This window comes from Natator depressus, chromosome 5, assembly GCF_965152275.1.
Source record: "Natator depressus isolate rNatDep1 chromosome 5, rNatDep2.hap1, whole genome shotgun sequence".
Classification (NCBI taxonomy): Eukaryota; Metazoa; Chordata; order Testudines; family Cheloniidae; genus Natator; species Natator depressus.
In genome coordinates this window covers 34,548,463-34,562,942 of record NC_134238.1, presented here as the reverse complement: position 1 = coordinate 34,562,942, position 14,480 = coordinate 34,548,463, and the positions used below count along the sequence as shown (strand labels likewise).

The following is a 14,480-nucleotide window of genomic DNA, read 5'->3' as shown; positions in this document are numbered from 1 at the left end:
TGAAGAACATGTAGGGCGGCTCGGAGGTAAGGGCTCGGATCTCCGACACCCTTCTAACTGAGGTGATGACCACCAGAAAGGTAGTCTTCCAGGACAAATAAATCAAGGGACATGTTGCAAGCAGCATGAACAGTGGCCTTGTCAGTTGTGAGAGGACCAAGTTGAGATCCCAGGGGGGCAGAGGTTGGCATACCTGTGGATACAGTATCTCCAAGCCCTTTAAGAACTGAGAGCTAATTAGATTGGAGAAAAGCAATCTGCCGTTCACCGGAGGGTGGAATACTGATATTGCCACCAAGTGGACCCTAACAGCAGACACGGCCAGACCTTCCCCTTTCAGATGGAGCAGATAGACCAAGGTTACAGAGAGGGTTTCTTCCAGAGGAGAGACCCCTCTTCTGAAGTGACCAGAGCGAGAACTCTTCCATTTCGTTAGGCAGGCCATTCTAGTTGACTGCTTTCTGCTGCCCTTAAGTACCTCTTGGACCAGTGCCGAACAGGCGAATTCCATTTCGTTCAACCACGAAGGTGGTAAGCCGTCAAATGCAGAGATTCCAGGTTCAGGTGAAGCATGTGGCTGTGGCCTTGGGAGATCAGGTCTGGCCACACTGGGAGATCGACTGGGATGTCTATGGAGAGGTTCCACAGGGTTGTGAACCAGTGTTGGCGTGCCAGCACTATGAGAATTATGTGTACCTTGTCTCTTTTGATGTGGAGAAGTACCCTGTGGATGACGAGTGGGGGGGAAGGGAGGGGGAAAGGAAGTGTACAGGCATCTGCGCCCCCCTCCCTGCCCCCAAGGTAGCTGGAAGGCATCTGAGAGAGAACCCAGACTGTACCCCACGTATGAGCAAAACTGGAGGCATTTCCTGTTGCTTGTGGTTGCAAACAGGTCCACCTGGAGAAACCCCCACCTCCGGAAAATAGCCTCCAGGATGTCTGGTCAAAGAGACCACTCGCCATGACTGATGAAGTACCTGCTCAGGTAATTCGCTAGCTTGTTTTGCAAACGTGGTAGATAAGCAGCCTCCAGATGACTGGAGTGGGCTAAGCAGTAGTCCCAAAGTTTCAATGCCTTGAGGCATAGGGGAGAGGACTGGGCTCCCCCACCTTGCTTGTTTATATAGAACATTGCCGTGGTGTTGTCTGTGAGGACCGATACAGACTCGCCCTGGAGCTTGTGGCAGAACACGTGGCAGGCAAGGCGCACTGCCCTTAGTTCCCCGACATTGATATGCAGGTGTACCTCCTCTGGTGCCCACAGACCTTGTGTCCCGAAGGGCCCCAAGTGGGCTCCCCACCCCATAGCTGAGGCCTCCATGACCAACCCTACCGACAGTGCAGGCCTTGTAGAGGGAACACCTGCACATACTATATCTTCATTTAGCCACCACTGCAGGGCATCGAGCATCCCTTGGGGAAGAGTAACCACTCTGTCTAGCAGGTGACACCCCAGTATGTACACCGAGGGCAGAGTCTGAGGCATGCATGCTGCACTATGTAGGTGCAAGAGGCCATATGACCAAGGAGTTTTAGGCAGTTTCTTGCCATGATGGTGGGGTACACTAGCAGGCCTCAAATGAGAACTGAGATGACCCTGAAGCGCCCTTCTGTCAGGGAGGCTCTTGCCTGGTTTGCATCCAGGATATCCTCTGGATGGGCATGAGCGTGGACTTCTGCTCGTTGAACAAGAGGCCCAGGTTCTCGAAAGTGGACTGTACGATCTGCACGTGCTGTTCCACTAACTCCCTGGATCCACCTCTCACCAACCAGTCATCAAATTAGGGGTAGACCTTCACCCCCTCTCCTTCTGAGGAAGGCCGCCATCACCGGCAAACATTTTGTTCAAGCTCTCCAGGCCACCAGCAGGCGAAAGGGCAGAACCGTGAACTGAGTGGTCCTGAGTTACTACAAACCGAAGGTATCTTCTGTGCCGCTGGAAGACGGCTATATAAAAATACACGTCTTTCAAGTCAAGTGTGGCATACCAGTCCCCTGGATCTAGGGAAGGAATAATCAAGGCCAGAGACACCATGCGGAACTTCAGCTTCTTCAAAACCTGTTGAAGTTCCTGAGGTCTAGGACAGGTCTGAGATCCCTGCTGGATTTTGGGATCAGGAAATAGCAGGAATAAAACCCCTTGCCTCTTAGCACTGTGGGAACCTCCTCTACTGCTCCCACCCTTAGGAGTAACTGCACCTCCTGGGCCAGGAGATTTTTGTGAGAAGGGTCCCTGAAGAGGGATGAGGAGGGGAAGTGGGAAGGAGAAACTGTAAGGTGTATCCCAGTTCTACCATGAGGACCACCCATCAGCAGGGGCGGCAGGTTTGTATAATTTTTGGTGGTGCCCAGAACCCGCCCCTGCCCAAACTCCCCCCTGCCCCAGGCTCTGGAAAGGAGTTTGGGTGGTGGAGGAGGTCTGGAGTGCAGGCCGTAGGCTGGGGCAGGGGATTGGGGTGCAGACTCTGGGAGGGAGTTTGGGGATGAGAGGGGGTGCAGTCGAGATGGGGGCACTAAGACCTTGCGTCAGCAGTTGCTGCAGGAAGGTAGCATGGAGCTGCGCAGCAGAGGCAGGGACGCTCGGCTCCGGTGCGTGGGGGCAGCAGGTGGGGCCAGGGGATGGACAACCAGCCCCAAATATTGGTGGAGCTGGGCCCCTGGGCTCTGAATATTGCTGGTGCCAAGGCACCACGTGGAGATGTAACTCGCCGTCTATGCCCATCTGTCAGACGTGATGTTGGCCCACGCCCAGTAAAAAAGGAACGAACAGCCCGAAAACATACAGGTAAGATCTAGATTGTGAACTGGTGCATGGTCCTTGGGCGCATCTTCAAAAGTTTTGTGTTGCGCGATGATTGTCTCGTAGGCGCAGATGTCGAGGCTGTTGAGGAGTCTGTCTCTTTTTGAAACCCCTATTCCTCCTTTGCCCAAAATCCTGCCTCTGGTAGGGCTGGTAGAAACAGCCCATAGGCTGTGGCATAAATTGTTTCCGGGATAGGGTTGGGAGGCCCAATGACTTCTAAGTTGCCCTTGAATCCTTGAGGCTGTGGTTCCAAAAACAAGGACTGCCCTTCAAATGGGAGGTCCTGAACCAATTTGTTGGACCTCATGGGGGAGGCCCAATGACTACAGCCAGAAGCTCCTCCTCATTACCATGCCCATGGCCCTCGCCCAGGCTGCCACATCCGTGGCATCTAGAGCCATCTAAAGGGACGCCTTGGTTATTGCTCTGCCTTCTTCAACCAAGGCCCCAAATTGGTCCCTATAGTCAGCTGGCACGAGCTCTTTGAACTTGTGGATTGCTGACCAGGAATTAAAATCATAAAGGCTAAACAGGGCCTGGAGGTTAGCAATTCTAAGATGAAGGCCGCCTGCGGAGTAGACTTTTCTCCCCAGGAACTGATCCTCTTTAGGAAAGGGACAGAAGGGGCGCCCTCACCCCTACGGGTGCCGAAAGAGAGCGTCCCCCCCCCGTGGGAGCCCGGGACCACTTGCCTCCCCAGTGGTCAGTGTGGACCCCTTGGCTGCATCTGCCATTGGCCAGAACCCCACCCTGTTGGGACAAGCCCCTAGGTCTTGCCCTCAGGACACCTGTGATCCACTCTGGATACAGTTCCTCACAAGGCATATGACTGCCTGCAATTCTGAGCCAAAAGACCCACCCCTAGGCGACTAAAGCGGTGCCATGCTCAGTGGTGCTGAGCGGCCTTACCTAGGTGGGGAGCGGCGTTTCCAAGGAGAGCGGTACTGCAACGAATAACGTTGCCACCATGGGGAGTGTTACAGTGATGGAGAGCCACATTTCAAAGACGAGCGATGCAGAGATTGCAAGCAGTGCCACGGCAGGGAGCAGCATGGAGACTGATCGGTGCCAGGAGTACGACCAGCGTCTAGGTGGGGTGTCCTGTCGCTGCGGTGACTGTGGTCTCTGTGCCAGGTCTCCTGATGATGAGCGGGATGGACAGTGGTGCCTTGACATCATTGCGGGCTTGCTCAGGGCTGGTGCTTGCCCTTTTGTGGCTGGAACCTGTGGTGACTGGTCTATTTCCTGCAGGCCTTGGCTTGGGGACAGTGATGCTGAGCAAGTGAAGAGGTTTTGTTCCTCCTCATATGCCTCTGGCATCGAGGGTGCTGCCAGGGTCGTGTCCCCTTCTTGGCTCGCCCTATGTGGGGAGCCTCTCAGTGCCAGACTCAACGGTGCCGGTTGAGCCACCTCCAAATCGAGAGTGGTCTGCCACAGATTGCACTCTCTCAACAGTCTCTCTCAAGGGGGAACGTCCCAATCAGACTTTTTTGACCACTTCTTCAGAACTGGTGATGGGGATTGGTGCCAAGTCGTTGGCGCCAAAAAGCATGCCAGTGCCGGGAGGACAGTGCTGGGGAGCCCAAGCCGCACTGGCGTTCCGAACATACACTGGCACACTCCTGGTAGAGGAGATGTTTGGTATCGGGTCCAGTTGCTGCTCTGAAACGGGACGGCGTGCCGCCTCCATAAGTAGGAACTTCAGACCAAGGACCAAAAAAAGAGAGAGATGATCAACTGAAGTTCCTACAGATCTGGCACTTAAATATGACCCTCTCCCAAACACTTTAAACAGCTCTTGCGAGGGTCACTGACTGGCACACCGCAGGCTGTTTGAAGCCCTGGGACCGAGGCATGCCCCAGGGCCCAGACGTGAGAGACCCGCAGGGTGGATGCTTACCAACTAACTATCACTCTACTTATGCTAACAAACTATTTACACTTATCTACTATCTATTTACAGGAAGACCACCACTACAGGAATCAGTTGCTGAGCAAGAGATAGGAGCGTTCCAGCGACTGTCACGAATGGGAAGAAGGAACTGAGGAGCGGGCGATCTGGCAGGTGCCTATATACTGCACCATGGAGGCATCACTCCAGAGGGCACCAGAGCTGACCCGACAGATACCACTCGCAGAAAAAAAGTCTTCTGGCGACAGTGCGCACATCAATATTGGAATGGACATGATCAAGCACTCAAAGAAGAACCATTAGAAACCTCTTTTCTTAATGTAAATAAGGTATTCCAGCAAGTTCTAAAAACAAAAAACAAAACAGTGCTCCATAGTTGCTAGTGACAAAATGAACTGGCATGCTTGGGATACTAAAACTATCCTACGCCTGTCTGGAAAGTGGTCTATATTCCTTTGTCTATGGGATTACTGACTGTCTAAAAAGTTGAATTGTGAAGGAATCTTGATGGACAGAACTAAACAACATTGGAGAATTAAGAATCATACCTTTCTTAATGACATACAGCAGCTAATCCTCATGGTTTGATGGAAGGAAAAAGATGGATGACAACCAGGACTAGAGATTAAGCATATGCACAGTACTCTGTACTTTTAGTGTAGCATCTTAATATAATAAATAGCTAGTCTGCCCTGCCTGCAGCCACATTGCGAACACTGCAGCCACATTGCAAACATTGAACATTTAGGTTTGAAAACCTAAAACAGAAATGGACTGAACGGATTAGAAATCAAACTGGCTACTATAATTTCATTATCCAAGATGAGAGAAATGCAATAGTAAATCAGTACGTTTCAGTTTTAACAAAGTTATTTGGTATACAGTGGACAAGGAAATTGAAGACACCAGTGAAATTTAACCTGACAATGTCACTTTCAGATGCTTCTGCTAAATTCTAGCAAATGCAACTTAATATTTTTGTTTTTCTGCATTTAAGGCAGTCACAAGCACTTTCCAAAAATTAATAAAATAAATCTCAGTCTCTCAAGGTAGGTATTACCCCATTTATAAACAGGGAAAATGAGGCATGGAGTGACATATGATTTGCCCAAGTTGTCAAAGAAAATAAGTATCAGAGCTAGGAATACAAGACCCAAACCTCCTGACTCCCTCCCTTCCTTTTAATCATTATTAAACATACACAATCTTTGTATAACCCTAATACATAAGAACCTGACCTTTGCTTCCAAATCCTCGGCTTCTGTTACTGTCATTATCACCTGAAAAAAAAAAGGCAGAATTATTTACATGTAATTGGGTGTAACAGTGCTTCACCAATTTTAATACAATATCTTAAAGCTGTTATGACTACAGATAGCAGAAAGCAGGATCCCTTCCCAGTAAGAAAAATCTGGCAGTGGTTTTGTCAGCCCTTCATTATCCATCCACCCAGTAATTCTTTATGTAAGAACATTAACTCCTCCTTTCAAGCAGCAAAGGATTAAAAAAAAAAAAAAAAAAAAATCAGTAACAGGCAGTTCATAAACTCATTCCATGCCTTCTCTATTGTAGAGACTTTCAGGTCATATACAGTTATGGGACAACAGGATTTAGGTCTTGTCTACACTAGAAAGCCCTTCACAACAGTTATTCCAGCAGAGCTCTGTAAAAGACAGGAGGAGTTGTTCTGCTGGCATAGCTACACCATGTGCCAGACTAACACCAGCTAAGCCAAAAGAAGCACACTGTCGGTGCTGGGGTGTCTACACTGAGGGTTTTGCCAACATAGCTATGCAATTTTTTCCACACTAATAGCAGACACAGCTGTGCTGGAAAAACTTTGTAGACTAAGTCTGAGTGGAAAGGAAGGACAATAATAGAGGTACTTGCAATTCTTTGTCTCCAGTTATCCCATCCTATAAAGGAATACCTCAGTTCATGTGACCAAACAGTTCGTGTGACAAAACTCCCACCCAAAAAGCCACCCTGCATTTAATTATGACACATTTTTTCATTTTGTTCACTAACATTTTTCATCCCAAAATGTCACTGAAGAGAACCAAAGGCCCATGCAATGTTAAACGTCTGGCAAATACCAACAGGGTCTCTTACTGAGAATAGAAAATACAATACAACAATCATTAACCTGAAGACCTACTAGAATAGACCTCTCACCATTCTATATCTACTACATTAAAAACGACTTTGATTATCCAAAGCATTTCAGATTACTGAATGTCAAACTCCCCCAAGACATATGAATAAACAACTCTGACCTGGGCAATGGGTATTTTAAGCTGCCGGACCCCCGACTGCAGGGTTTTGGGGGGGAAGTTTGTGTTTTATTATGCCCAATGCAGGTTCCTGGGCAGCTGAGGAGGGTGTATGTGCTACTCAGCTTCCCCGGTTTTTATTTTTCTTCCCTTTTCTCTTCCTGTTTCCATCCTAGGATGCTGATGTTTTGTGTGTCATGGTACACCAAGTCATCTTGAAATGTGAACTAATCACTTCAGATGTGGTAGAAACCCTCCTAACCTACTGGGCTATCCAGCCTCACAATTGCAAAGTCTCTGATGCTTCTGCAGCAGCTACAGTTTTGTTGCTGTTGCAGCCTATGACTTGCCCCTTGAAGAGGCAGAGGAATGCCCTTTTATTTTCATCATATGTATAGACATAGGGGTGATACGGAAAGATGGTGGGAGGGGAGAAGAGCAGAGCAGGGCTGACCATAAACACTCACATTTGAAACCACTTGCTCATAATGCTGTGAGCTTAAAAAGCCTTACTGAAGTAGCACACCTGTACCACAAAATGATATATTCTCCTTCCTTAATGGCGGGACTGATACGCTGCAGTGTTTTCTCCGAGAACATAGGTTTCCTACAAGCTTCTGTCCTCCAAAACTCTTCTCCTTACTGGCTAGGCACCATGAAGAGGGATAAAAATTAAAAGTGCAATGGAAAAAAAGGAGAGGGCCAGAGGAACCTCATTGCTTCAAGTGGAGGCAAGACACCAGGGGGTTAGTGAGGCAGTCAGTTCTCCGAACAGCTCCATCAGCTGGCAGTAAATTGAGACACTAAAGGGATGTTTAAAAAGGAAGAGAGGAGGTTGAGGAGTAACCCAGTTTTAACGGCTCACAGGAGCACTAACAAAAGAAATCACAGGCCTAAACAAAAAACAAATCTCACCCAAAAACTGTGTTGGCTTGCGTATTTCTAATTATTGGAATCTCACAGCACAGTGAGCTTTGTGCTTGGCAAATTGTTCTATGATGCTCTTCAGCTCCAATCTTGCTGTTTCATCTTTCTTAGTTGCAAGGAGAGCAAGGTCACTCAGTTGTGTCTGACAATGCTGAATGCATGTAGTTTGACACGTCAATGTACTTATTGGCGAGAGTCAACACAATGTTTCCGGAAAAGCATCAAGAGAACTTGACACTATGAAATTCAAGTAGCTCTGGACTCCAAATGACAAACTGGACACCTACGTGACCTTTGCAAAGTAAGACATCTTGAAAGACTCATGAACCAAGTCTAAAGAAAAATATGGGTATTTTCCCATCAGCTTAAGAATTTCCTCCTTTGACTCTTCTAAAGCTGTATTTTGACGTTGCCCGGGATGGACAAACCAAATAGCTTAGCTACCTGTTGAAATCCCTCACACTGAAACGTTAGTTCCCCGATCATAATGCCAAAACCTTGAAAATATTTCCTTTGATGGTTATGCTTGACTTAACACAGAATCATGTGAAAAATCTGTCATCCTTGCAGCATACATGTCTATTCTTGTGGCTTGGATAGACTGCATTTTCAAAACCCATTGCTTCCCATCTGTTCTGATATTCTTTAACAATTTCCTTATAACTTTCTTCAGATCTGAGTTTGCTGAACTCATTCACCGTGTTCTCAAATATCTTTAAGACTTGGAAAAGGTAGATTTTCTTTGACTGAAGTATTCCATCGACTGCAGTCCTGATAACGAAGCAATCCCCCATGAGCTCTGACCATAACACTAGCCATCACATCCCTGGCCAGACATGTATTTGGCGTTTAATCCACACTTGCCAAATAAAACATTAGTTAACTGATCAAACAAGGATTCAGCATCTGCCTCACTTACTGCTATGAAGCTTACAAAATGCGCTTTTATATCCACTTTTCTTTTGATTCAATCAATATTAACAAAGTTAAGCAAAATGGCCATTTGATCAACATGGCTAATATCCATGATTGCATCTGCAATGACAGTTAACCCCCCCCCCCCAAAAAAACCCGACCACTTAGCTTCTTTGCAAATAATAAGTATGTCTCCTTCTATCTGATGTTAAGAGACTTAATTCACCAGTAACTGTCTTGCTCAAGTACTTGATTCTCTTGGCATCACTGATATGATGGGCAAAAGTTGTATTAGGTCTAGCAAGTAGCTTAAGGATGCTCAAGTAAACATCACAATTGTTGCTCTCCAGCACTTCACGGTGGCTGCAGAAGGACTAAAATTTTGACGGTGTCAAGCAATATTTTAAGTATTTCTTGCCATTTCCTAATATTTTCAGATTTGTTTATCAAAACATGCATGGATACTGTGACCCTATGAACGATATACTAAGCGATATGCAAATCCTCAAGCAGTACATTTTTCATTGACAGGTTTCAGAGTAGCAACCATGTTAGTCTGTATTCGCAAAAAGAAAAGGAGTACTTGTGGCACCTTAGAGACTAGCAAATTTATTTGAGCATAAGCTTTCGTGAGCTACAGCTCACTTTCATTCTGTAAATGAAAATGAAAAATGGCAGTTTGTTCATTTGGGCTGGCAAGGACCAATCATACAAGGATACACAATTGTTTAGGTTATAAAGCTGAATCTTGAAAGTAACTTATCAGATGGGGACTTGAAACCTATTTCAGCAGGAAAACTGGTTTGTCCTGTTTCATAGTTGACCTGCTCATCTACAAGGCCTTTGGTTTTGTTCCCTTCAAGTTTGTCTACAGGTTTTAAACAATTAGCCTGTCAATCAGCTTTCAAATCTCACACGTGAGGCTTCTAATTCTGTAACAGGAATGTACAAAGACACAGGGAAATATGACACTTCCTTGAGAATCAACTCTAACATAGGAAAATTACCAAAAATTGCCAATTCAAGATGAGAGTGGGGGAAGAAAACTTTTCAGAAAAAGCATGTAGGTACTGAAAGACAAAAAGAAAAAAAAAAAAAAAAGAAAGTTTGTAGGCCCCAGACATCAAACCTGTGAAGTTCAGCCCTGGAACAGTAGCTAAAGAGTAGGGCTGCCAATTAATCAAAGTTAACTCAAAACAAATTAACTTGATTAAAAAATTCATCGCAATTAAATTGCGGTTTTAATCACACAGTTAAATAGAATACCAACTGAAATTTATTATAAAGTATTTTTGGATGTTTTTCTACATTTTCAAATATATTGATTTCTATTACAACAGAGAATACAAAACATACAGTGCTCACTTTATATTCTTTTTTATTATGAATATCTGCACTATAAAAAAGATAAAGAAATAGTATTTTCCAATTCACCTCTACAAAGTACTGTAGTGCACTCTCTCTTGTGAAAGTGCAATTTACAAATAGATTTTTTTTGTTACACAACTGCACTCAAAAATAAAACAATGTAAAACTTTAGAGCCTGCAAGTCCCCTAAGTCCTACTACTTCTTCAGCCAACCGCTAAGACAAACAAGTTTGTTTACATTTATGGGAGATAATGCTGCCCGCTTCTTATTTACAATGTCACCTGAAAGCGAGAACAGGAGTTCACATGGCACTTTTGTAGCCAGCATTCCAAGGTATTTACGTATGTTACACAGATATGCCACACATTTGTATGCCCTTTCATGCTTTGACTTTTTAATCTTGTTACAGTGCAAATATTTGTAATAAAAAAATATAAAGTGACCACTGTACACTTTGTATTCTGCGCTGCAATTTAAATGTATTTGAAAAATTAGAAAACACCCAAAAATATTTAAATAAATGGTATTCTATTCTTGTTTAACAGGGCAAATAAAACTGCAATTAATCACAATTTTTTTTTAATCTCGCAATTTTTTTTAATCGTTTGACAGCCCTACTCAGCAGCCATGCTAGTAATAGTTCTATTGCCTGATAATAAAGAATCAGACCACAAGCTCAGATAGCCACCACAACCATAACCAATTGCTACACACTGCTGGACAAACATTCTGAAAAACTGACTAAGCTAGCTGCCACCTACAATTTAAAGACCTGAAACACTGATTCTCCGAGGACCTGTAAATTTAAAGTACTAATTCTAAACCAGTGATCAGGAAGGAGATGTTTCAATCCTTAGAAAGTGTTGAATAGTTAAAGGAATCCAGCCTGCTTTTTTGGGGGGTAGTAGAGGACATCATCATTCCAATGAGTGATTCATGTATTCTAATAAACAGAAACCAGGAGGGCCAGGAGTATACATGTATTTGTGCCAACATATCCAATGTCAATACAAATAAAATAATTCTATAATCTGGCTCCTGCATGTGATACCCCAATTACAGACACCCTGCTTTTCTCTTTAAAGAGAGGCAAGACTAAAAGCTTTGCAGACCCCTCCCATGTCTGTTAGTTTATCTCTACACTCAAAACACAGAAGAAACCTAAGTTAATACAATGCTTAGGGTTAGTGAAAAAGAAGAGAATGAGCCCAGGAGCAAGCAGCTCCAAAAAAAAAAATCACAAAAAAAAAAGATTTAAAATAACTTTACAGAAAGTATCATCGTACCTGTAGGACCTCCAAACCCTCCTCTCCTCGAGATAAAGGCGCTACTAGACTCCTGAACTCGTTGCTCATTTTCATTATCTGTAGTAATTCATACCCAAAGTAATCAGAAAGTAATTATACAAATCATAAGTGTTCAAGCTTGAATTAGCAATTTCAACTCAATGAACTTAAAAAAAGTGGCAATCCCATCAGGTTATCAAACTATATTATTTCTAAAAAACTCCCACTCTGCAATACCAGAAGTCAACCTGTTCATGTACATTTTAAGTTTCCATATATTTCTGAAGCAGTACCTTCATTTATTTCTAAAACCAGGAAAGTCCTCCGTCTACTCAAGTAGTAATTTAATTGAATTTTTGCTCCATGATTTTGTCCAGATGCAACAAGCTAGATGCCATACAACAGGGATTGGCAACCTTTGGCATGCGGCCTGCCGCACCCGCAGCTTCAGCCAATCGCAGCTCCCACTGACCGTGCTGTTCGCCACTCCAAGCCAATAAGGGCTGCGGGAAGCGATGCGGGCCTAGGGATGTGCTGGCCGTCCTTCCCGCAGCCCCCATTGGCCTGGGATGGCGAACGGCAGCCAATGGGAGCTACGATCGGCCAAACCTGCAGATGCTGCAGGTAAACAAACTGGACCGACCCGGCCCACCAAGGACTTACCCTGATGGGCCGCGTGCCAAAGGTTGCTGACCTCTGCCATACTCTGACTTTGTCCAAATCCTCCACGGCCACCTCTGAAACCCCCTGCAACACCTCTTCGTGTGCCAAGATTTTCTGAATAGCTTCCTTCTTGAAAACCTACAATACAGAATAGCAATTTAGCACCTTACTTTACACTATTATTTTGCATCTGCAGACTTCAAAGCACTTTTTAGAAAGGAAAATCAACATCATGATCCCAAATTTACAAGTGGGAAACCTTAGGTGCAGTGATTTTAAGTGACTTACTCACAGTCTCAAAGAATCAGGTCCTTTTCAGTATGCTACTCTTTACATTCAAGTAAATTTACATAGACGGTATTCTGAAGCAGTTACAGTTCGTAAGACAACAAAAGTGAAAAGCTACCCTTTCTGTGGGTATTCCTTCTTGGTACTACACATTGACAGATAATACAAGTGGAAGGAATTAAGGCCTTGGAGTATGCTTCCACACTGCACTTCTACATTTGTGGATTAAGATACACAACTCTCTACCCTCCAATCTTCCACTTTGGTACAGATTCTCCAATAGTTAAACCAGAAGACTGAGTCAGATCAGGATGCTATACTGATCATCACAGTACATGACACTTCTAATGAATCACTTGTCTTAGTGCACCAATGAGATAATGAAGTTCTCTCATTTTATTAGCGGCAAAGAGTCCTGTGAGTCTGTAGACTAACAGACATATTGGAGCATAAGCTTTCGTGGGTAAATACCCACTTCTTCGGAAGAATGTAGTGGAAATTCCCAGAGGCAGAGATAAATATGCAAGCAAGAATCAGGCTAGGGATAACGAGGTTAGTTCAATCAGGGAGGATGAGGCCCTCTTCTAGCAGTTTCGGTATTAACTGTCTAATCCTGTCTACCTGTACTTTAATTTGATTTTATTTGTGAAAAATGGCTAAGAATATGGAAGAAAGTACAGCAGATAGTTTCAGAAATCTGAAACTTCTTGTCAAGTTAGGGTTTTGGATGACACCACCAAGCAAACCTTGCTCCACTTTGCAAGGTAAATGTGTCTGGTAGTCCTTTCTGCTGTTCACTAGAAAATTCCAGACAGGTGAAGAGCAAAACTGCTCTGCATTCAACATTTATCCAGCAGATGAGCTATGGGAGGAAGGAATTTGAGATCCCTTCACTCTGTGACAGTATATATAAGAACACAGGCAAGGTCTTTGGCTGGTTCAAAACATCTGGGAACCAAATTGTCTGGACCACACAGAAGCTATCAATATCAGCTTGGTAGAGTCCTGTATAATCTTGCGGAGCACTCTAGAAATCAGGGAACCAGTGAGTAAGCATACATCAGAGATGATCACATGATTAAGAAAACATCAGACAACAATTCTGGACTCAGACCTCTCCCTCAAGTCAAAAGCCTGACACTTGCTTTGCACTGCAAACGGGTCCACTCAAGAGTAGCCCACTCAAAGAAGATGTCCTGGAGGATGGAGTCTGATCTCACACCCGTGACTGGAAAAGAAGAGCCCGCTCAATTCGCCTGCTATGCTGTCCTGCAGGCCAGTATGCATATCATCAAAAGGGAGATTTGGTATCTGATACACTAGCTCCATAGTCGGATTGTTTCTTAACTTGGGGGAAGATCTCACCCAGTGCTGCAGGTTGGCATAGACCATGGTACGCATATTGTCCATTGTTATCAGTATAGAACATCCTCTGATGTGATGGAAAAAAATAAAGCTTTGCACACTGCTCTGAATTTCTACAGATTGATATGCGTCTGCGTCTCTCATGCAATTTGAAGGCCCTGCACTTGATCTTGAGGTGGGAAATTAACAGGGATGGTCTGCAAGGCATGATCTCTAGATTCTTGGATGGGGGGGGGCAGGGAGGTGCAAAGGAGACTCTGCAGACTTTTTGGGGTCTTTCTACCATTTCAAGGAGAACTGTATTATTGGAGAACAGAAAGGGGCATATCCACATGATGCTTGGTGGGGGCATACACTGACCTCAGCCAGACCTGCATGCATCCAAAGGTATAGTCTAGCACAGTGCTAATCAAAGTGGCGGTCTGCAAGCCATCGGCTGCCAGTCTGCACGCACATTGGGGGGAAAAAAAAAAAAATCACCAGTCCCCCACATCAGATAGCTTGAGAAGCACTGGTCTAGCATGTAACACAACAAAGGGCACAAAGCCATGTGCCTAAGTAGCATGAGAAATCCTCACCCTGGACTCCGGGTTATATATCCCAATTGTGCTAAGATGGTCAGGTTCTTGAACACATCCATAGGCAGAAAGGCTGTGGACTTATTGAAATCCAACACTGG

The 14,480-nt window shown here is 44.8% G+C and overlaps 1 protein-coding gene across 4 annotated transcripts in view; it reads right to left on the bottom strand.

Moving 5' to 3' along the window:
- Positions 1-14,480, bottom strand: part of DDX4 (DEAD-box helicase 4) — a 104,522-nt gene that overhangs the window by 43,793 nt on the left and 46,249 nt on the right. For 2 of the 4 annotated variants that reach the window (XM_074953950.1, XM_074953951.1), the window contains exons 7-9: positions 12,149-12,286; positions 11,486-11,563; positions 5,954-5,995 (exon numbers count right to left, since the gene is read on the bottom strand). In XM_074953950.1, the coding sequence (XP_074810051.1) occupies positions 5,954-5,995; positions 11,486-11,563; positions 12,149-12,286 (258 nt within the window). The remainder of the gene's footprint in view (positions 1-5,953; positions 5,996-11,485; positions 11,564-12,148; positions 12,287-14,480) is intronic. The other 2 variants (XM_074953952.1, XM_074953953.1) reach the window with 2 other exon arrangements.